At 41.6% G+C, this 24539-nt stretch overlaps 3 protein-coding genes across 3 annotated transcripts in view; 2 read left to right on the forward strand and 1 right to left on the reverse strand.

Annotated features, from left to right (window-relative positions):
- The window catches only part of SARC_03239 (hypothetical protein), a gene marked incomplete at both ends in the record, with an annotated part of 5504 nt that extends 803 nt beyond the window's left edge, over positions 1-4701 (forward strand). Inside the window, 7 exons of the mRNA XM_014302963.1 lie at positions 418-569; positions 984-1090; positions 1361-1673; positions 2045-2147; positions 2602-2737; positions 3991-4106; positions 4545-4701. Of these exons, the coding sequence (XP_014158438.1) occupies positions 418-569; positions 984-1090; positions 1361-1673; positions 2045-2147; positions 2602-2737; positions 3991-4106; positions 4545-4701 (1084 nt within the window). The remainder of the gene's footprint in view (positions 1-417; positions 570-983; positions 1091-1360; positions 1674-2044; positions 2148-2601; positions 2738-3990; positions 4107-4544) is intronic.
- A 335-nt stretch (positions 4702-5036) lies between these two features.
- On the forward strand, positions 5037-16630 carry SARC_03240 (hypothetical protein; the record flags this gene model as incomplete). Its single annotated transcript, XM_014302964.1, has 12 exons — positions 5037-5159; positions 6160-6324; positions 6654-6774; positions 7659-7778; positions 8655-9035; positions 10158-10252; positions 11013-11158; positions 12379-12641; positions 14398-14631; positions 15347-15609; positions 15929-16117; positions 16574-16630. 12 exons carry the CDS (start codon positions 5037-5039, stop codon positions 16628-16630), a joined length of 2157 nt encoding a protein of 718 aa, XP_014158439.1.
- A 2708-nt stretch (positions 16631-19338) lies between these two features.
- SARC_03241 (hypothetical protein) lies at positions 19339-21382 on the reverse strand. The gene is made up of 3 exons (XM_014302965.1): positions 20996-21382; positions 20529-20822; positions 19339-20261 (listed from the first exon to the last, which is right to left on the reverse strand). The coding sequence occupies exons 1-3, from the start codon at positions 21206-21208 to the stop codon at positions 20100-20102; spliced, it is 669 nt and encodes a 222-aa protein (XP_014158440.1). The 5' UTR covers positions 21209-21382; the 3' UTR covers positions 19339-20099.
- Between the last annotated feature and the right edge of the window lie 3157 nt (positions 21383-24539).

The following is a 24539-nucleotide window of genomic DNA, read 5'->3' on the forward strand; positions in this document are numbered from 1 at the left end:
TTACTTACTTATTTTATATACTATATATAGTATATATATATATATATATATATATATATATATATATATATATATATATATATATATATATATATATATGCGTGTGTGTATGTGTGTGTGTTTATTTGTGCACGTATAGGTTTAGGTATAGGTGTATTTCTATATGTATATATATATTGTGTATGTGTGGCTTCTTGTAAAGTCGGTGAGTGTACTGGGGTGTTTGATCTGCTATCTATCCTATGCGATGCATATAGTATCAGCTATGTTCACAGCATATCTGCTTTCGACTCCTTTACATTCCTACCACACATCCATTATTTTGCGGCAACATGCGTTTGCATATCAGTCAAGGCTTATTTCCCCCTCTCCCCATATATGTTTCTGGTGTATTTCCCAATACCATCGAACCAACAGCGCAACCCAAAAACAACCTGAAATGGATCAGCTGACGAGCATGATTCACAATGCCAGTCTGAGTAGAGACGAGCTGACCAAGACTGTTCGAGCTCTGCCTGTGTCGCCGTCCAATTCAGCCTCCTATTTCCGTCCCAATGTGGGATCGCTGGGTGAGTAAGTGTTTCTGCTGAACGCTTTTGAGATGTTTTGTATAGTGATAGAGACTATCTCAACCGGCGTAATGGACGTGTGTGTACTCTCTGAGTGTTGATGGGAGAGTCAGTGGTTCTGTGATGACAATATATCCTTCTCGACAGTTGTTTGGTGGATGCCGTGCCGCTACGTTTTCTGAACACGTAGTGGGTGTGATACATTGAGATACTATTTATATACTATTTATATGTTCAGACCAACCACATCGAAACAGTTGCGTTACGTAATGCGTGTATCGAATTGAATCAGATATGCTGGATACTTTTTACGGCAATGTCCGATATAGGCTTATTTGTTTTACGTATTCGGACAATACGTAAGGTTTGTGTATGCCCTGTGAGTTCAATCTTTAATGATCTTGATCTCCGCAGACACGCCACCCGCCGCCAACCTGCCCATTTCACCGTCGACTTCGTCTCTGTTCGCCAATACACCTGCACCCTTTGTGCAACCCCAGCCCCCACCACTGCAGCCCAGGGTATGTATAGTATATAGGACTAGATACACACATATATATAAATATATATATATATATATATGTGTGTGTGTGTGTGTATGTGTATGCGTATGTATATATATATATATATACGGATCAAATCAAGTCGCCACACGAGAATAGACCCTGGTGAAGCATATTTGTTGGTGCGCTTGTAACTCTACGCGTGTGTTTTATTTTATGTTTGTTTTTTCTTTGAATTATGAATCAAGGTGATCAAAGTGTTAAATCAAGGTAATTTTCGCAACGCAGGACTCTCTCCCTGGATCTGCTTCTCATGACACGCTTAACCGTAGAAATAGCAGCGGTATGAACAATACCGGGACGCCTAATGGTCCGGTACAAAACGGTATGCCGAGGGGAAGTCAGGCAGGGAACCCATCGACGTTTGGTCAACGACAGCACACACCTGTAGCCAATCAGAACTCAGCAACCGGAGGGGGTCTGAACGGGGCCTTTGCAGGCGCTAATACGCCGGTTAATGGGGGCGCATACCCCTACCAGAATGCACAGAATCAGCAGTATGGTGTGCAGCAAGCACCTGGTGCGCCATCTCAGCAAGCAGGTACGATTTAGCCGTCTTTGGGGTTTATAGATTGGAATTATAATTAGGGACGGTTTTCAGGGACGGTTTCTTTATTCTAAACCATCCATGAGCATGCAAAGTTGTCGGAAGTATGTTTGCCACTCATCTATGGGGGTTTTTTTTCTTAACTGTCCGAGTTTTTGCGTGTGTGTTGTAGTCCTTACTGACTGACTTGTGTTTGTATGTATGTATGTATGTATTATAATTAAGTAGATCATGCAACCTATTCACACTCGGATCCATTCATCACTGTTTAAAGTTGTGAACAAAAGGGGATAGTCATAGAACCCAATACCTTCCTGCACGATCTAATAATCTTTTTATTCGCACGCTTCGTGTGCCGTTGCTAGGTTTCAACCCGTCCATTGCGTCGGCCACACCTCAAGCTCCAGGTTTCCCCAAACCACAGAGTCCTGCCCCGGGCCCCGGACAGTATGGGCAAACACCGCAAAGGTATAGTCTGTTCACTCTGTAGTACTAATGCATCAGGACACTGTTGTATTGATTATAAGGACCACTTTACCGGTTCATAGCAAGCGTGCTGCTAGGTTTTGAAACAATAGACCTGTCCTTGTTGAAAAGCCAGGTCGCTGTGGAGCGCTAGTGTAGCTATATAGGCTTTACACCACTGTCGCACTAGTGATGCAAAATCTCACTCTGCATAGGTATGAATATATATTTATATATATATATCTTTATATTTATATATCTTTATATTTATATATCTTTATATTTATATTTATATATATATGTGTGTGTGTGTGTGTGTGTATGTATATATGTCTGTGTCTGTGTCTGTGTCTGTATCTGTGTGTCTGTGTGTCCGTCCATGTACGTATACATACACGCAAATATGAACATTCACTATACCGGATCTCTGACGACTATATATATTTCGCTTTCTCAGTACGTACGGTCAGCCGACAGCTCAGCCGCCACAAACACAGTACGGACAACCGTACCCCACACAGCGCACCGCCTCTCCGGGTCCGACACAGGGATACGGTCAACCGCCAGCATTCCCACAACCCGGCCAAGCACAGGTACGGCTATACTGTGGATAGGCACATGTCGTATATGGTACGGGTGTGGTTGCTCTCTCTGTACTTCTATGCAACATCTACAGCCCAGATCGTTGGCCGTGATAGGGCTCTCAAAACGGCTCTTTGCCTTGTGAATAATGCTCACAGGTGATTGGACAATACTTGTTTAGTTGGTATCGAATGCAATAGTATTGGCGAGGTCCTGGTTGTTGTACTGTTATATCTCGTCCGGAGACACTACAGCCTCTAACCTATTGGGAGGACGCAGGACAGACCATTTTTCGTATTATCCTGACTACCGAACAGGCGTGTGCTTTGTACATGTGTATGGCACTCGTAGAGAGTGTCGTCCCCAGTAGTTGTCCTTTCCAGTTACCGTCTGCAGTTGTGGCAATGCAATTGTTTCAGCCGTACTTCTCCACAGCCACACCCAGAAGTGATTGTTGTGTGTGTTGCGTATGTGTTGTGTGGCTGTGATAGGTCTGGGTGGAATATGTGGTGTTGTTGATGTGTTTGTAGTGTGTGTTGCGTTTGTGTTGTGTGGCTGTGATAGGTCTGGATGGTATATGTGGTGTTGTTGATGTGTTTGGTGTGTGTGTTGTGTATGTGTTTGGTGTGTGTGTTGTGTATGTGTTGTGTGGCTGTGTTAGGTCTGTCACCCGCATAAGAGGATGGTGGAGGGTCCCTCCCCGGGTTCCGGGGACCCGTCCTGTCCCTTCGGGGTTCCGTAGGGACCCTTATAATCTAATCTAATATATCCTACATCCCTCCTTCGGTACCCCACTCTAGTCTTGAAAAGAGGTGGTATATGTGGTGTTGTTGAGGTGCTTAGTGTGTTGTGTGGCTGTGATAGGTCTGGGTGGTATATGTAGTGTTGTTGATGTGTTTGTAGTGTGTGTTGCGTATGTGTTGTTCGGCTGTGATAGGTCTGGGTGGTATATGTGGTGTTGTTGATATGTCTGTTGTGTGTGTTGAGTATGTGCTGTGTGGTTGTGATAGGTCTGGGTGGTATATGTGGTGTTGTTGATGTGTTTGGTGTGTGTGTTGCGTATGTGTTGTGTGGCTGTGATAGGTCTGGGTGGTATATGTGGTGTTGTTTGTGCTGAGACCTATTTTCTGTAAGCATTGGGCCCCTAGATATTTGCCTTGCGTATTGGTGCTCGCTCATACTTACCAGTCTGTATCTTGACTCGAATATATGGACCGGATTTACAGTACTTAGCCTATCTAACGTTTGCTACCTATCTATACAGCCGCAAGCCTTTCCCGGCGCACTCAGAAAAGACTCGCCCTCGCAACAACTGGGCTATGGTATGCAACAATCCAGCCAGCCACAGCAGGGATACGGCATGCAGCAACCGCAGCAAGGGTGCGTGCGCATTACATTGTTTGTGAGTACGGACGTATTGTTTGTGTTTGTGTATAAGTTTTTATTTATATATTTCTTTTTTGCGTGTGGGGGGGGGGCAAGGGGGGGTTTAGCTCGTGAAGGAATATGGCCTATGACCGCCAACAACCGCAGTAAAAGGCCTGTGCTGCGCTAAAAGGTACTTGTCTGCATGCATGTATTGTTTGTTTGTCTATGTCTATGTCTATATGTCTGGGCGCATATGTGGGTGTTTCGGTTCATTCTCGTAGCAATCGCCGCAGTGGCAAGCTAGGCAACAACCGCAGCAAATGACGTGTGTGGGGGTTTGGGGCTTATGGGTGGTGCTAGATTCCCATTCTTGTATTTAATTTTTTTTTGTGTTTATGTTTTGCCTTTCAGATTACTTCGTACAAACACCTCAGCCTTCACTTAATACAGATACGGTGCCCCGCCAGGACAGTCGAATTACGGTCAAAACCAGCCCCAGCCCCAGCGCATGGGTGCAGGTGCTGAATATGGACAGAATCAGCCCCAAACTCAAGGTTATGGGGCACAACAGCCAGGTATTGCAGGCACAATACTGTCGTCAGCCTAGTTCATCAGTCATTGGGGGTAGTAGTAGCCTATCCTTATACGCGATAGTCCAGGCGTGCACTCTCTATGACGGCCAAATAAGAGAGTGGTGTGAGCATTATAGGAGTTAAACTTTAAGCTTAAGCTCGCCCCAGGAAAGTAGGGGCAGCATAATAGATAGTACGATAGTTCATCCCGTGCATTTGTACTATACTAACCCCGTTGTCCGTGTGAGATGACTCAGACCACGTGTTTACGGTTGTACACCCTATCGATAGCACACAAATGACTGCACACGTCAACTAAGCGTCTCAACTACATCTGTGCTTTGTCCTGCCCTGCGTGTTGTACGTAGGTATGGCTCCGGCCGGGATGCAAGGGGGATATCAATCAACACAGCAACAAACAACATCAGCCGGCAATCTATACCAGATGGGTGGCATGGTTCCCGATGTTGACGAGGATGGTCCTACGCCTCAGGTATGGGTGGTGCGGTGTTTGGGGTGCAAGGGATATATCAAGGTATCTACATGGGTGAATATGAGTGAATCCAGGTATGATCATGTGTTCCTGATGTATATCTATATCTATATCTGTATGTGTATGTGTATATATATGTATATGTAAATGTCGCGATAGGGTCAGTCTACTCCCTCAGGTGTGGGTGGCGCGGTGATGGAGTGCAAGGGATATATCAAGGTATCTACATGGGTGAATATGAGTGAATCCAGGTATGAGCATGTGTTCCTGATGTACATGTATATCTATATCTGTATGTGTATGTGTATGTATATGTATATGTCGCGATAGGGATAGTCTACTCCCTCAGGTATGGGTGGCGCGGTGATTGGGTGCAAGGGATATATCAAGGTATTCACGTGTGTGAGCATATGAATGGATCCATGTCTGAGCATATGTTCCCGATCTCGATGAGGACGACCCAATCCTGGTGATGGGAAATGTATTGGTTTTCTCTACATATGCAAATGCGTGCATTCTGTATACAGTATTTGGATAGTCGCGTGTACGTGAATGAAGATGTGCGGCTGGAGTGATTTGAATGTATACATATGACATGAATATATCTATGTGCATGTATACCTATTTCGTATGAATATATCTTATGTCCATGTGGACATATGACATATGACATGAATATATCTATGTCCAAATGTATACATGACATATGGGTATGTGTATCTCCGAGTATTTCTGTGCGTTCAATTAGCTTTTCCGAGTCAGGTAGATATAGAGGTATGTGGGAGACGGGCCACGGTTCTCGTATAGTGCATCGTTATAACGTTTATTCATACCCAAGTCAACTCGTTAAACACACTTGGGCAATTGCTTACAGCGTCCTTTGAACCTCCTCCCCCCCAAAAAAACACACACACACCCTATTCTGTTCGCCCTGCAGGAATACAAGCTCATGTACTCTTCTATTGTTTATAATGTACAACGTATTCGACAATACACACAGGTGCCCGAGCAGTACAAGCAGCGCAACTGTAGCCAGAAGTTCATGCGCTGCACCCTCTCGGCCGTGCCCAATAAGAAGAGTCTGTTGCAGAAGGCTAAGCTACCCTTTGGTATACACATCCATCCGTACACGGAGATGACGGCTGAGGAAATGCCTGTCGTGCAGGTATAGTGATGAACAGAATGTTTTATGTGTCACGGCTTCGTATGTTGTGGACAATGTATGTATGCATATACATGTTTATGTGTATATACATATATATATATATATATATATGTGTGTGTGTGTGTGTGTGTGTGTGTGTATGTGTTAATGTATGTATATATATATGTGTGTGTATGTGTTATGTATATGTATATATACCTTTTTATATTATTCACTTATCTCTTCCTGTGTGATATAATTTTATAATCATACCATTTAAACCTCCCGATCATAACCACCGTAAACAAATTAACAACCCTTTTTTTTTGTCCCATTCTTCTTTGGTCCAGTCCAACGTCATTGTCAGGTGCCGTTCGTGCCGCACCTACATCAACCCGTTTGTGGCCTTTTTGGACCAAGGGCGACGGTGGAGGTGCAATATCTGCATGCGCACAAACGATCTTCCACAGGGTATGCCGGGTGTCCCGTTTACGTATATGTGTCGTTAGGTGTGATTGTGGTTGTGGTTGTGGACTCAGTTTACGTATATGTGTCGTCAGGTGTGGTTGTGGTTGTGGACTCCGTTTACGTGTATGTGTCGTCAGGTGTGGCTGTGGTTGTGGACTCGGGGTGTTTGCGGGTCCGTATGTTCAATGTGATGTGTGTATCTATACTCGCCGGTGACCGTTAACGAGTCCGTCTAATGGTGTTTGGTTGAGTCTAGGTGTGAAACTAGTTTTGTGTGTGGTGCGTAGTATCGTCGTATCATATACGTGGAGGTATGTTTGTGAGATCATGGTTGTGTACACCGTTACTATACAAATACCAAGCTTTCCCGGACCAGGGATGACGGTAGAAGCCTATTATATGTCTTCCCACCAACCACCCGCCTAAGTATATACCCAACATAATTGAATATATATATATATATAGTGCGGTATAATGACCTCTATATAGAACTCAAAATAGTCGAGCGGAGAGTGAGAGAGAGTGAGAGAGACAAATTGTGCATAAAATATTGTACCTCGATCTTGTAAATATGGGGCTGGCGATGGTTGGGGCAATGTACTGCTAACCTGCATGCCTACTTATTACCCACACTCACTCACTCACACATACATACATACATACATACATACATATTAAACACTCGCTCATTAGGTCCCTATATATTCCTTGTCATAAAATCATATTGGCTATTCTTACACTCTCATGTGACTATCAACCACACTCATTTGTTAGTTTCACTATACACTCCTTATTCGAATGACTATTCTATCACTCGCTTATTAGGTCTCTATATATTCCTTATCATATTAGCTATTCTTACACTCTCATGTGACTATCAACCACAGATTTCGATTTCGACGCCAAGACTCGCCAACCGATCGACCGCATGCAGCGCCCAGAGATGAACCATGCCATTGTGGAGTACATTGCTCCTCAAGAGTATATGGTCCGACCCCCGCAACCAGGTATTGTAGATATATATGTGCTTCTACGAATCTATAGTTGTATGTATATACGTGTGTGTGTGTGCGTAAGAGTATATATGTATGTATGTGTGTTTGTGCATGTATGTATGTGTGTATGAATGAATGTATGTATAGATGTATAGATATATGTATATATATATGTGTGTGTGTGTGTATGTATGGATGTATGTATGTATGTATGTATATATATATATATATATATAAATCAGACTCAATCCATCCCCTCGTTATCCTAGTTCGTATTGGCACACGTAGATAGCGTGCTACCCGGCTTAACTTGGCACATCGACCAATTGTCAGAATGGCGCTTCTTTTTAGTTCAAGCCTCAATGTGACACAAACTGACCTATATCAATTTCTTCTTCATTCTTCTTCTCAGCCATACACATGCTATTGCTAACTGTGTCGCAGCATTCCGTACAATCCTCGGATGTTATATATCTTAGACCTATAGCAAGTTTTTCTTCGATGTATATACACAGCTGTACACATGGTACTGCTAGGTCTGTGGCAAAAGCCCATACAATCCTTCGCAGAAGTTCGTACAATGCTTGATGTTGCTTGTACTTGTCCTGAACCGTTGTATCTATATATTCATATGTGGTCATATCCCATCTTCCCACACAGCCGTGCACATGGTACTACTAGACGTATCCCAGAAATGCGTACAATCCTATTTGTTGCTTGTACTTGTCCTGAACCGTTGTATCTATGCACTCATATGTGATCATATCCACGTTGTATCTATGCACTCATGTGTGATCATATCCACGTTGTATCTATGCACTCATATGTGATCATATCCACGTTTGATCTTTGCACTCATATGTGGTCATATCCCATCTTCCCACACAGCCGTGCACATGGTACTACTAGACGTATCCCAGAAGTCTGTGCAGTCCGGCCTGGTGCACACGGTGGTCAACTCACTACGCGAGAACTTCCTCAACCTCCCCGGCGACGACCGGCGGATGTTCGGTCTCATCACATACGACAGCACGCTGCACTTCTACAAGCTCAACCACACCCTCTCTCAGCCACACATGTTTGTGGTGAGTGATGTGGATGAGGTGTTCATGCCATCGCCCACAGACTTGCTAGTCAATGTCAAGCAGAGTGCGGATATCATCACTAACTTGTTGGAGAGACTGCCGACTATGTTCACTGCCACGACGAATCAGAAGACCTGCCTGGGCCCGGCGTTGCAGGCTGCACAGAAGCTGGTGTCACCCACAGGTTGGTGTTTTATTTCTCTTGTATATGTATACATTTACGCATATGCGATTTTAAGCATACACATATATATATATATATATATATATATAAGTGTGTGTGATATATCTGTTAGAGTTACTGTCGGCGATGTTCATAGCAACCACCAATCAGAAGACCTGCCTGGGTCTGCACAGAAGCTGGTGTCACCCACCGGTCAGTTGTATCTCTCCGTGTAGGTAGACTTGTATCCATGTGTGATCACATTGAAGATACTTTTGTGTGATACCATTATATATAATGTGTGTGTGATGGCTTTATATATAATGCGTGTGTGATACCATGATATATAATATGTGTGTGATACCATTATATATGTGTCTGTGATACCATTACATATAAAGTGTCTGTGATACCATTACATATAAAGTGTCTGTGATACCATCATATATAATGTGTGTGCGATACCATTATATATTATACGTGTGATACCATTATATATACTGTGTGTGATACCATTATGTATATTCTCTGTGTGATACCATTGAATAATGTGTGTATGATATTATTATATATATACTGTGTGTGTTACCGTAATATATATACTGTGTGTGATACCATTATATATATGCTGTGTGTGATACCATTATATATATGCTGTGTGATACCATTATACATAAACTGTGTGTGATACCATTATATATATACTGTATGTGATACCATTATGTATATTGTGTGTGTGATACCATTATATATACACCTGAGTATGCGACTTGTCTCTCAGAGAGAAAGCCCGTGACATTGACGGCCACCGCCAACCACCACTCCTGTGTAAACCTCGCATGGCCGCCTGCTTAGAAGCGACTATTAACCATCTCCGTGAGTTGTATTCACTCGTGCTGATGGCTGTCTGTAGGCGCCCGTATCCTGCTATGTATATATATCTAGAGTTGACCACACCCACTTGCTATATCTATATATATGTGTTATTCAGATGTTGGTCGTCTTCGTCCCTGTCTGTTCCTGTGCTTTGGGTTGGCTTGTATCCAACCTCTGTGCTCTGTAGTCACTTAAGCCCCAAACCCCTAATAAAAACCCCCCAAAAAAACTCTAAACCCCAAAAAAAATTATCATCTGTGTGTGTAGGTGGTCGTATCATGGTGTTCCAGTGCGGTTTACCAACCGACGGCGTGGGCAAATGCGACAGACAAGAGAATGCCTCACTAAGGGGTTCTGCAAAGGTGTGTACTCAGAACACCTTGTGTTTCTACCTGCCATTCGTTTCCGCCTGGCGGCCGGTGGTATGATCCTCTTCCCTATGTATGTGCGATGTACAGAGGTTTGAGACTTGCTTGCAAATGTAGTGGAGGGTTTTTCACGGGTGTGTTTTCTGGTGATTGTAAAATTCTTTCTTACTCATGTATGTGCGATGTACAGAGGTTTAAGACTTGCTTTCAAATGTAGTGGAGGGTTTCGTACATGTGTGTTTTCTGGTGGCGGTATAATCCTCTCCTATATATGTGCAACACTCGATCTTCTGTACTCGCGATGATGTACAGAAGTGTTCGGGTTAAGGGTTTTGTGGTCAGTATTGGCTAGTGCAACCTGGGCTATAGCCTCTGATGTTCTGGTGTACGTGTTACATTTAACGATCATTGAGCTCTCGAAGCACACACGTGAGTAAAGGCCCCACTGTGTGTACAAACTCGTGCAAAACCTTTTCGTGTGCACATAAACCCCATTCTTTATATTTAATTTATCTTGTTTTGTCTGGGTCTGGGTCTGGGTCTGGGTGTACATGTGTGTATGTTTGTCCTTGCCTAAACCTCGTCGTGTACACATGACATCCTCTTTCTTTTCTTTTCTTTTCTTTTCTGCCCCGCTCCATTGTCTAACTAGTCGAGGTGAATGCCACAGTTGCTATCCCATTCCTTGATTTATTCACAGTTGCGATCCCATTCCTTCGTTTATTCACCGTTCCGTGTGCCGTTTTTATTTCAGGAATTCCAACAGTTGGAACCATCCAACGACTTCTACAAACGCTTAGCCGTGGAGTGTTCGCGTCAACAGATTGGCGTTGATACGTTTTTGTGCGGCTCGGGCTATCAGGATGTTTCCACCATTGCCTGTGTTTCCAAATTCAGCAGGTACTTATTCTAGCCGGTTGTGTACACTCGAATGTCAAATGTTTTCAAGCCAATTGCGTATACTCGAATGTCACATCAAACGTCTCAAATCTCATATCGAATGTCTCAAATCACATGTCGATTGTCTCAAATTTTATATCAAATATTTTCAAGCCTGTTGTGTATACTCGAATGCCATATAAAATGTCTCAAATATCTAACCAAATGTCCCCGATGCATAGTGTCAATGTGTGACAGTTTACTCAAGCAAATATTAACATCCAGTACTGGACTATCAGCCTATCTGGTGTCCGTGTCCGTGTGCATTTGTGTGCTTGGTGATGTACCTTATATTATTCATAGCATCAGTTATATGCCGCACTTTTGTATGAACTGCAACGCTCCGCGGATGGTACTACACCCGTACAGACCATACAGGCCGTACACCCACTGCAGACATACGCTCCCAGCAATTAAGCAAGACACGTACAGCTACCCCTGCACACCACCCATAGATACAGGTGTAGAATTCCATTCAAAGAAATCGATATACGTACCACCAGAAGTTCCCAACCTCGCACGCAATTCAGCTGCATATATATATATATATATATATATATATATAATAGAGCCTATTGACACCGATGTGGAACGGAACGAACTTGGCTAGACTGCGTAGACATGGCGTCTGGTGTCTCATGTACAAATACGTATACGTCTATATACACTCTTTCTTCGGTAACCACGTATCCACCTATAGATAAATACGTATTTCTCTACCAATACGTATGCTTCGTATATATTTAGAAGTACACTTGCACAGAATAATACATGCTGTGGGTATATATATACCACCTTGCATCTAGTCAGCATATACCTACACACACAGGTGTAACAGTCTGCTTCTGCTACACGGTACCCAGCCATGGCCAAAGGCTTTATTACAACCCTAAACCCCAAGGATTGCACATACAGCACGGATGCAAATATGTGCTACACACGCTCATATTACACTCTGATCTGCAGTGTTCATGCATGTCCTATATCTATCGTCATACATGCATATCTCCAGACGGGCGCACTCTCACGCACACTCACACTCACACTCTCTCACACTCATACTCACCTCACTCACTCTCTCTCTCTCACTCATACTCACCTCACTCACTCTCTCTCTCTCACTCATACTCACCTCACTCACTCTCTCTCTCTCACTCACGTCCACACTTGTATGCACACAGTGGTACCTGCTTCTACTACCCCGACTTCCACGCGGAACGGTATCCAGCCATGACCAAACGTTTACAACACGAACTGAAGCGTGTGCTCACTCGCCAGATGGGGCTCGAGGCTGTGATGCGAGTGCGTGCCTCTAGAGGACTGTCTGTTAACGCGTTTCACGGCAACTTCTTTGTGCGGTCGTCCGATCTGTTGGCGCTGCCGTATGTGTCGCCGGATAACGCATTTGCCATGCAAGTACAGTACGAGGATGATCTCAATGCAGGTATGGGCACGTGTGTGTGTGTGTTTTTTATATATATATATGAGTATGCAGGTATGTGTTTTAGTGTGTGATATATGTATATATAAGCATGTGTTTTAATATATGTCTATATAAGCATGTGTTTTAATATATGTCTATATAAGCATGTGTTTAATATATGTATAATATGTATGTACGTGTTGTAGCATATGTATATATAAGCACGTATTTTAATATATGCACATGTATGTATATGTTGTAGTATATGTATATATAAGCACGTGTTTTAATATATGTATATGTATGTATGTGTTGTAGTATATGTATATATAAGCACGTGTTTTAATATATGTATATGCATGTATATGTATATGTTGTAGTATATGTTGTAGTATATGTATATATAAGCATGTGTTTTAATTTATGTATGTGTGTGTAGTAAGTGTACCGTCGAGAGCGTTGCCTGTCCGTGCCTTCCGTATCAACGTCTTTGTGCGTTCTTCCGATCTGTTTGCCCTGCTATATGTATCGCCAGACAATGCCCTTTCCATACCAGTACAAAATGAAAACGACCTCAGTGCAGTTACATACGCCTGTATTTGTCACCACGCACTTTGACACGCGTGTGTGTGTGTGTGTATGTGTGTGTGTGTGTGTGTTATATATGTATGTATGTATGTATATATACATTGTCCACATAATAATTTATCCTTGCCTTCCATGGCAGCTGTCTCGTGCCTTCTCTGATTGATCGACCGTGTCTATTGTTATGTATCCCTGGGTTCTAAGGTCTAAGGTATCACAATAGTTCTAGGGTTTAGGGTTTTACAATGGTTCTAGGGTTTATGGTGCGACACTATCCCGCCATGCACGGGAGGAGAATTTGAGTACTGACGTGTGTACAAACATCACATCAAAGCTAATCCCTTTGTGACTTAAGGTTTATGCATCAGTTATATCAATCGGATATCTTATTCCATCATTGCTTACGCTACTTCATGATTGTTATTATATATAGCATGCACTCTATTGATTTCTTGCACCAATAGTACTCGTGCACACATCCTCGCATGACCATCGTGTTGTATTGGCACCTGCAGGAGCCTGTGTGTGTGCTCTAATCCGCACTACTCTACCCCAAAATGAGTCTATATATATATATATTTATATAACCACATGCCTGGCGAGAGACATATCCGTGTGCACGCCTTAGCATTGCGCTGTGTATACATATCATATGCGACTCGTCCGTATACGCTATACGGGGCGACCCACACTCAGGACGAGGGTGGGGCAGGGTGGTAGATAACCGAGCCAAGACATTGTAGCTGAGCTTATCATAGCCACCTGCTTGTTTGCATCTGCAGTGGCTCTGTGTGCGCTCTAGTCCGCATTACTGTACACCACCACGCACGACGACAGACGTGTGCGTGTGCACACCTTAGCACTGCCTCCTGCGCCATGTACATGTAAACTCACGTCATATCCCAACCATACACCAGTGCGGTACTTGTGCTTATACAATAACCAGACACCAATACAATACTTGTACATATACACTAACCATACATTATTACAATACTTGTACATATACACCAGCCGTACACCAATACAATATTTGCACGTATACACCAACCATACACCATTACAATACTTGTACATATACACCAACCATACACCAATACAATACTTGTCCATATACACCACATCTAACGCAATCCCCTCCCCCCCCTCCCTTCCCCCGACCCGACCCACTTGTTCGCATGTGCATCTACAGGGGCTCTGTGCGCGTTCCAATCCGCGCTACTGTATACCACCACACACGGTGAGAGACGTATCCGTGTGCACACCTTAGCACTGCCCATTGTGGACAACGTCAATGCCGTGTTCGCAGGAGCCGATCAGATGGCGCTGACTGGTCTGTTGGCGAAAATGGCTGTGGATAGAGCCTTGATCTCCAAGCTTACGGATGCCCGTGAGGCTATTGTGAATGTGCTGATTGATGCGTTGGGTAGGTGGTGTACCTGGTAAATCATACTCAAGTATCTCAGTGTGTATTTCCTTACAACTATCTGTATGTATGTATGTATATATATATATATATATGTGTGTGTGTATATATGTCTATATATATGTCTATATATATATATTTATATTTATATGTATATGTATTTATATATATATATATATATATGTATATATATAATTCTAATTTTAATTATATTCTATTCTATTATTTTATGTTGTATTATTTTTGTCTGTACATCTGTGTTTGTGTGTACGTATGCACCTATTCATAATTGTGTGTGTGTGTGTATGTATATGTATGCATGTATGTATGTATTTGTATAAAAATATATACACGTACATATGGTGTGCGTCCCTGTGCATGTGCGTCCCGCATATGTCGAAGTAGTAGGGTCGGCCAAATACTCGCCTTCAGCCTCGCCTACACGCATGTAGTATTCTGTAGCTCTTTCCATGTCTATGCTGGTTGTGTAGTATACATATACCTCTGTATTTTACATCGTTATATCAGTCTATGTTTAGGTAAAAGAACGTAGGAGTGTGTTTGTATGCCATTGGTGCATCATCCTCTCTTTCCCCACCGGAGTTTGTAAGCAGAGATATACTCAGCCTACCCTATCCCTTGCCGTCCAACTAATACTTAACTCCCACACTAACCGAACTAATACCGCGAACTAATTGCACACTACTTCCCACAGGCGGCTACAGAGCGGATATGCGCGGCGGCGCTCCAGGCTTCCCCGCCCCAGCCAACCTTATGGCTCTGCCCCAAATGTTATTGGGCGTACTCAAGCACCCAGGACTAAGACTTGGGGCTATAACCATGCTAGACCAACGGGCAGACGCACACAACCTCATCAAGACCCTTCCGCTCAGTAACTTGTGCCGTTTCTTTAGTCCCCGGCTTTATGCATTGCACCAGATGCCCGAGGATGCAGGCACTGTGGGAGCGAACGGACAGGTTCGTGTGCGGGTGTATGTATTTATGTTTGTGTGTGTGTGTATGTATGTATGTATTGTGTATCCTTTATGTATGTGTGTGTGTTTCACGTATAAATATATATATGTATATGTGTATGCGTATATGTGTATATATATGTATGTCTCCTTTATATGTGCACATATGAATACACGCACACTCCCTCCAATTCTCTCCTGTCAGTTTTGTGCCGCTTGTCAGTCCAAACATGTGCGTTGGCAGATAACAAAGCCCTATACAAATCCGTCGGAAGTCTTTTCCAAACCCCAAAACCCCTAAAACTCTATATACTCATACTCAGATTATACTGCCGCCCACCATTCCCCTGACCGCCGAGCGCTTGGAGCATAACGGAGTGTACCTTATTGAATCAGGGATCAACATGTTCATGTGGGTGACCAAGAATGCGGCACCCGAAGTGTTGTATGCGCTCTTTAATGTACAGCACTTCGACCACCTGCAACCACACCGCGGCACGCAGACCCACCTGGTACGTCTATTCATAGATCCTATAAGTATATATATATATATATATAAGTATGTGTGTGTGTGTGTGTGTGTGTGGTTGTATGCACACTTAAAAAGGTAGGTCTATTTATAGATTCTATAAACATATTTATATATATGTGTGTGAGTTTGAATGTGTGTGAGCTTGTTTGCACACTTAAAAGGTAGGTATATTTATAGATTATATATACATGTATGTGTGTGTGAGCGTATGCACGCTTAAAAGGTAGGTCTATTTATGGATACTATGTATATATATGTGTGTGTGTGTGTGTGAGCGTATGCACGCTTAAAAGTTAGGTCTATTTATAGATACTATGTATATATATATGTGTGTGTGTGTGTGTGGCATGTGTGGTTGTGCTACACATAGACTGGTTGCTGCGCTATATGTGTGCGATTGTGCCGCACATTACATCATTGCTGTTATAGTGAATAGATCGAGTCAACCCCCTGTTACGGCTTTAGTCCTAGCTGTTATGCTGAGACGGTGTAGGTTTCAATTGGGCCGCGCTCAATATCAACACGACGTTTCAGCTATACTATAAATAGCAATCCACGCTTGGTGTTATAATGCGACGATTAAGTTGTTCGTAGCTCGCACAGAGAAATGACCATCTCGGATTGTTAGCTATAGGGGTCTGATATAGTATACATTAGATATATAAACAATGCCAATGTACTGTTCAATTTGGACTATGTGTGACTATGAGAGTATAGTACGATGTATGTAGGTTTGAAAAATTATACCGTGTATGGCTATGAATAATATATATACGATCGAAAAATGCTACTATGTGTGACTATGAGTGTATAGTACAATATATATACGTTCGAAAACGTGTGCTATGTTCGACTATGAGGGTACATTACAAAATAAATGCATTTGAAAAATTGTACAAGTATGACTACGAGTGTATATTAAAATGTATATACGTTTGAAAACGTGTACTATGTACGACTATGAGTGTATAATACAATAAATATACGTTTGAAAAATTGTACAATGTATGACTACGAGTGTATATTAAAATGTATATACGTTTGAAAACGTGTACTATGTACGACTGAGTGTATAATACAATAAATATACGTTTGAAAAATTGTACAATGTATGACTACGAGTGTATATTAAAATGTATATACGTTTGAAAACGTGTACTATGTACGACTATGAGTGTATAATACAATAAATATACGTTTGACAAATTGTACAATGTATGACTACGAGTGTATATTAAAATGTATATACGTTTGAAAACGTGTACTATGTACGACTATGAGTGTATAATACAATAAATATACGTTTGAAAAATTGTACAATGTATGACTACGAGTGTATTATACAATGTATATACATTCGTCATTCTTTATAGAAGTCAGCGATGACCACCCCGCTTAAATCATGCCACTCTACTGCACCAGACGGGATTGTCTGTACTTGACAATGGCTACAGCAGGAGAGTCGGTTGTCGTTGATGTTATACGCACACGTTGCTAGCGCTATGCATAATTTCAGTACAAAGATACACGCACGTATTATACTCCATACAACCCCATACATATATGCTTTTATTATGTCTCATATTATACTAGATACAACCCCATACATGTATACTTACATTATATCTCATATTATACTAGATACAACCCCATACACGTATACTGATATTATATCTCATATTATACTAGATACAGCCCCATACATGTATACTTATTTTATATCTCATATTATACTAGATACAACCCTATACATGTATACTTATTTTATATCTCATATTATACTAGATACAACCCCATACACGTATACTTATATTATATTTCATATTATACTAGATACAACCTCATACATGTATATTTATTTTATATCTCATATTATCTTAGATACAACCCTATACATGTATACTTATATTATATCTCATATTATATTAGATGCAACCCCACACATGTATAATTATATCTACTGACACTCCTTTGCATCGTGCATGAGCAGACGGGACTGCCGGTAGTGGATAATCCTTACAACGAACGCGTGCACGCTATCATCGAACACCTACGCACACACTTCCTGTACTACCCCTTGATGGTTGTGGTGAAGGAGGATGACCCTCGTCTGCGCGCGCACTTCCTGGGAGTATGTATTCGACATTGTGTGTGTGCATGTGCAGGTTACAACAGTGTAGCTGTACGTCTTTCTATTAACTCGGGCTGTGGTTGCTTAGCTTGTGTTTGTTTTAGGATGTATTCGACATTGTGTGTGTGCATGTGGATGTTACAACAGTGTAGCTGTACGTCTTTCTGTTGACTCGGGCTGTGGTTGCTTAGCTTGTGTTTGTTTTAAGATGTATTCGATATTGTGTGTGTGCATGTGGATGTTACAACAGTGTAGCTGTACGCCTTTCTATTGACTCGGGCTGTGGCTGCTTAGTTTGTGTTTGTTGTCAACCACGTGCGTTTGTGTGCATGGTGTGTGGTTATACCACCAGTTTTCCGGTTTGCCCAGGAAGACGGTACCCGTCTACCGGTGCACTTCCTAGGAGTGTACTGGAGTCTCTGTGCACATGTGATGCCGCAACAACTGTGGCTCTAAATGTTTTTGTACTTCTTGGATAGTCTATTCAGTCGTGTTTAACCACTACGAAACTTTCACCTATTCGCTGAGGAGTGAAGACACGTTTTACAATTGGCACGGTGCCAAAGACTAGTCGTATTCGAACACGTGGTTTATCCTGCTCCTTTGCTAACACATCCATATTTCCCCTCTGTCTAAAACAGAGCCTGGTCATGGATCGGTCCGACCAAATGATGTCCTATATGGAGTTCTTGCAACACATCGAGAGCAAAATTTCTAAATAGAGCTGTTATTAGATGTCGTGCAGTGGTCTTCTACCCAAACCCCCCAAATAAAACTCAAGCTATTTGGTGCTGTCGGATATGCCTTTCGGATGTGACATTGCACAACGGGAAACGGGATGGATTTTAATTCTTTTCGTTTCATTTGCAATTAAGATGTTAAGCACGTCTTTCTAGAGTGCCCCTCTGTCTGTATGATAGAGTGAGTGCGAGCCTGCCGATATTTTTATAAACATGTGTGCATTTATAAACGTGTAGATATGCCTTCCTTCAAACTTTGAATTCATATACGCCTGTCTGCCATTCAAATCTGTATATGAATATATACTGTTTGTATACAAATTACATATTTCACCATACTTATATGTATTTATTATCTACCTCGGTATTCTAGGACAAATATTTTGTGTGCCTCAATTTTCAATATTGACCACAACTTCGTGCGAAGATGCTTGTTGTATATATATGAGACTATGGTATATGTCCTAGAATGCAGTATTCCCATTACAACTTCAGCAACACCCTCAAGTGTATCAATGAGTATAGCAAGTAGTATACTACACCTTGCATTAATTGTGCTTCGTATAGAGGGTTTGCTGGCGGCTCTATCATAATGTCATGTTATTGTTGATTCCATGATATAACAAACTAGTGAACCATGTAATGTTGGTCAGCAGAGCTCTGGTACTGCTGGTAACATCTTGTACACCGGGCTAGGTCCAAATGTACTGTTCATTGCAGACTGTTTTAGTTCAATTGTCATTGGCGATATCGGTACCTTCTGATAATCAGCGGAGCGATAGGTAGCACTCGTAGTCGAACCCAGTGTAAATGTATCCGTATTCCTGATTTGAAGAATTGGTTAACGATTCATATAGATATGATATTGTATGTGCATGACCTTTTGGCCTCTAGATGAGAGATGGGAATTTGGATCTAGAGAGGTCTGGTCGTATTCCGAACTGGAAATGACAATTGGAGGCTGTGTAATAGCACACTGCAGCAGACTGGTGTGTGAGATAGGGTTAGGATCACATAAACATGCCTGTGAAAAGCTTCCCATATGATATATATTAATTGTTAAGTCTTATATTTAATAGTCTGTTCCAGCTTTACTCCAGTAGAGAAGCTCTGGCCTCGATGTAATCCATATCTGTGAAATCATAACCTGCCCTAACTGGCAGGTAGAGTGTATCAGTCTTGTTTGTGGCGGATTCGATGTTGCCTGCACTGTCGTCAGCGAAGAGCGCATCATCCGGGAGAAAACCCATAGACTGGTATTCAAAAAAAGTTTTACGAGTGTCAAAATCATGTAGTCACGTATACATATTCATAGCATGACAAATTTGTCGCTAAAATTCACTACGTATTCATATTCATAGAATGACAAGTATGGCGTTAAATTGATCACGTATACATATTCATAGAACGACAAATATGGCGTTAAAATTGATCACGTATACATACTCATAGAATGACAAATATGGCGTTAAAATTATGGAGGCAACGTATACGGTTTATACGACGCGCACAATTCTCACCTCTAAAGTTTCCGCAGCAAAAGCGCCTTTGTCAGCGGAGATTCCAACTCCTGGGTCGTCTAATGACAGGATATGATCCATGTCAAAGCCCAGCTCGGCCATGTCGCTAAATTTGTGAATGTATTTGGCCCATTCAGTACCTGGAACTGGTTCCCATGAGGTAGAAAGTATGAAAAATTCTTTATCCGTGCTGCGCAATGTCTCGAGCATGTCTTGTACCCGGGCTAGTCGCTCCTCCCCACCCATGACCTCGGTGATATTGGCCATAGGCATATCATCCAGCATGCTAGCTAACTGTGAAGGGCACGAAAAGAAATTATATTGTTGAGGAAACGTGATCAATTTTTTCCCACTGGAAAAGTTGGAACATTATACCATATCTACACAAGGTGTATCAAATATGGCGGTTCTCTGGACATTTTCTGGCACGACAAATGCGTAACTAAAGATATCGACATTTTGCTCACCTCGCCTTCACTAGCACAGTTAGTCGTTGATTCTTCTTGGCATAATGTAAGCAGTTCTTCGCTGAAATCATTGTTTACGATTGTTGTTCCATCGAAGTCTAGAAATATAACCGACACGGGCTTTACAGCGTCCTTCAAATTACGGCTGGGAATACCAGCCATAGCGGATGGTGCAGCCAAAGCAAGTATTACACTTACAATGTACTTGACCATGTTGAATTTTATTTTACCGTGTAGTTGTGATGATCACTCTTACTGTGGATATATTTAGCGATGGAGCATCCTTAAATGTCTAATATGGACAATATCATACAGCACAGAACTATTTACAGAGTACAGCTGTATGTAAAACAAAACAAACCAAAATATTTACACATGGACATTACATACTAGATCCATCTTTTGTTTCTTTGTTTCTTTGTTTCTTTGTTTTTTTAAATCAAATATTTTTATTTTTTTAAACTAATTGTTTTTACTGAAAATTATAACAACAGTCATATATAAAGTTGACTCCAAACTCCAGACTCCCGAGTCCAGTGATCTGTGTTGAAAAAAATATGTGTAGAATAGCGGACCTGATAAGTTGTTATTAGTTTAAACTGTCAATTATCAGTGCTTAAAGAAGTGCTTTATCGTGGCGCCTGCTCAAGGCTTTTATAAATACTACATAAATAATAATTATATCTGTCATAACTCATGACTAATTCATGAACAGGGGAAACCCCTTGAAACCCCTATTTACATTTTTATGTTGTCCAATACACATCCGTATGATTTTACTATGCTTGCTGGTGACCCGGACAAACAGCCATTGTAACTGATATGTAAGTGAACACTGTTTTCTTACTTTTGATTAGAGTAAATCCGAACGATAGCCAGTAAAATGGCAAGTGCAGTGTTAACTGTCATGTGTAGCGTGTAGAGTTAGACTCGAGTCTAGACTGAATACTCATAGAGAGCATGTAGAGTCCTCGAAAACTACAGGGAGAGACTTTTGACGTTGAAACTTGATTGGGCGTGTGGCCCAATGTGAGTCGGTGTCACTGAATGGCCGTCCTCTCTTGGAGTGCTGGACTCCTGGGCCATGTGGCATCACCAGCAGTCCAGCAGTGAACGTGAGTATGACGTATGTAAATACTCTGCTTTGCCAACTTTATAAAATTCTGAGGAAATTATTGTTTTTGGAATTGTGGACTGTATTTCGAATAATTTCTTTTCCAGTATTCGATTAAACAAATTCTAGCCAGTCCAACAAATTCTGGCTGTAGGGCAGCCCAGAACTTCCCCAAAAAGTACATTTTCCAGTTGACAAACGCACGAGTCCGTTGAAATAGTGGGTAGTTGTCAATTCTATTTTTGTTTATCGTAAAACCCCATCCATTGGTTGGAATTAACAGCTAGAATCTGTTCATCAAGTATATTTACGTACATACATAAAAATGTGATATACTGTGATTTCAAAAGTGCGCGCTCAAAAAGCCGAGTAAATTTTAAAATAGAACAGTCTATTTCTCTTGTCAAAGTGTGTCTGACCCTCGTTTTCACTTATTAGAGGAAAATGCTGGATTTCGAATTTTGAGGAGAATTTCTTGGAGGTCCAGTCTTGTAATTTAAAGTTGCCAAACGGGACAATCTGAACGAATTTCATGTTTCAAATTGTCCTGAAAATTTTCCAGAATTTCAAATACGCTTCATAATTTCAGCACGAGGATATGAAATACACACTTTAGTTCCCGGAGTAAGGTATTTTACTCCATCTAAGAAATTATTTTCACAATTTCATAAAGTTGGCAAAACCGGCCTAAATAGTACTATGATATCATTTATATGTAGGCGTAGTGACATTGAAATGGCCAGAATCCAAATACATATGTACTGATTACTGAAATGCGGAAAGCCGGGAATCATGAAATGCGACATGCCGCCTGCCGGATTCCTAGACTGACAATTATAAGAGCTTAGAGGAAGTGCTTTATTGTGGTGCCTGCTCAAGGTATTTATACAACGAATTATTTCTGTCATGGCAAATTCATGAACAGGGTAAAAACCCATATTTTAGAAAATGAAACCCCCATTTACATTTTATGTTGTAGTTTATGTTGTCCAATACAAGCTCCGTATGGTTTTACTACTTGACCTCCATTGGTGACCCAGTAATACGGATGTACAGCCGTATTCGCCGGAGCAATTTCGTTCTACAACCAATAATGAAGTACACCATATAATTGTACATACATTGTAGAGTCAAATCAAAATGCCTGTGATATTTGTCAGGTGCTTTCTTGAGAAAAATGAGTACATCGACCTTGACCTTTCGTGTATACATAAATATTAAAATACCACATAGTATAAAATGTCACATTTTATGTCCTACGGACAACGTTAGTCCGTTCAGCCATTACTTTTTTTCTTATTATAAGTTGTAGGTCATGCATCACCATGATGATCGAAATTGGAGAATGGAGAATGGAGAGTTGGCTGTCAAAGTTTTAAAGTGTCAGACAATGATTAACACAGAATTCTGCCAAGCACTCGCGTGTATCAAATATGGTGGAGGAAACATGACTTAAACATCAGTAGAAGGATCGATAAAGTCATACATGATTAAATATGGTTCACTCAGTCGGACTAAGAAAGTAAACCTAAAGAGCTGAGTGGATGATGGGTAATAGATACAACAATTTTACTTGCGTAGGTCACTGGATCCAATCAACATTGGAGTGTGCCAGTGGGTCATTAGAAACATAAGATATTGAGTATTTTAGAACCCCTAACATCGAAAAAATTGTTACAAACTGTCGTAGAGGGGATAAATGACTGTCTGGATCGTTGTGTCAGAGGTATATGCGTGTAATGCGATCCAAGAAACGATAAGGAACGAAGACATTGAGCTATACATTGATGCAGAGATCACCCCCAGCTTGGTGTCAGAATATTGCGCAACACAACAACAGTTGAAAATCACACGCTACATAGGCTTTAATCACCAACATGGTAGTTTAATAAGCCGGGCCTCCACATTAGACTCTATGTATAAACGTACTCTTAATAGGGATATTATTATTTATTTCAAAAATGGCAAGTATGTATGATACAATGTATGAACATATCGTATGGCTCTCATAGTCGCTGTAGTGGTTCAGGAAAGATTGATGGGAAGAAGTGGTCAGTAAATTCCCGTTTGAAGCTTGGGCCAAGTGAGTCGACAATGGAAGATATGTGCTGAGTCAATTAGGGCCGGTGTTGACAAAACACTGTTACTATGGAATGTTCCATATATTCGCTTGCTGACCTACTAAGTAGAGTACCCACCTCTGTGGTACGGATCGGGTCTGCGCCGTGTAGTGCCGCGGAATGGGTTAGTGCAGAGTACGAAATACCGAGAAGGACCAGGTTATCCGTCATAACCCTGTCGATAAGCGAGGATGGGGGTAAGCGAATGCCGCAAAGACCACGGATGAATTCGGTATGTGTTGGCTGGCCTGGATCGAAAGTATCATAGTCGGAACCAACAAGCGCGATGATTTGGTTTGAACCTATATTT

Source organism: Sphaeroforma arctica (assembly GCF_001186125.1).
Source record: "Sphaeroforma arctica JP610 unplaced genomic scaffold supercont1.161, whole genome shotgun sequence".
Taxonomy (NCBI): domain Eukaryota; class Ichthyosporea; order Ichthyophonida; genus Sphaeroforma; species Sphaeroforma arctica.

Coding starts and splice junctions, on each gene's coding strand:
- SARC_03241 (XM_014302965.1), bottom strand. CDS start 21,208: ATGGTCAAGTACATTGTAAGTGTAATACTTGCTTTGGCTGCACCATCC. Junction 20,823..20,995: donor ACTGTGCTAGTGAAGGCGAG/GTGAGCAAAATG, acceptor TGCCCTTCACAG/TTAGCTAGCATGCTGGATGA. Junction 20,262..20,528: donor TTGCTGCGGAAACTTTAGAG/GTGAGAATTGTG, acceptor TTTGAATACCAG/TCTATGGGTTTTCTCCCGGA.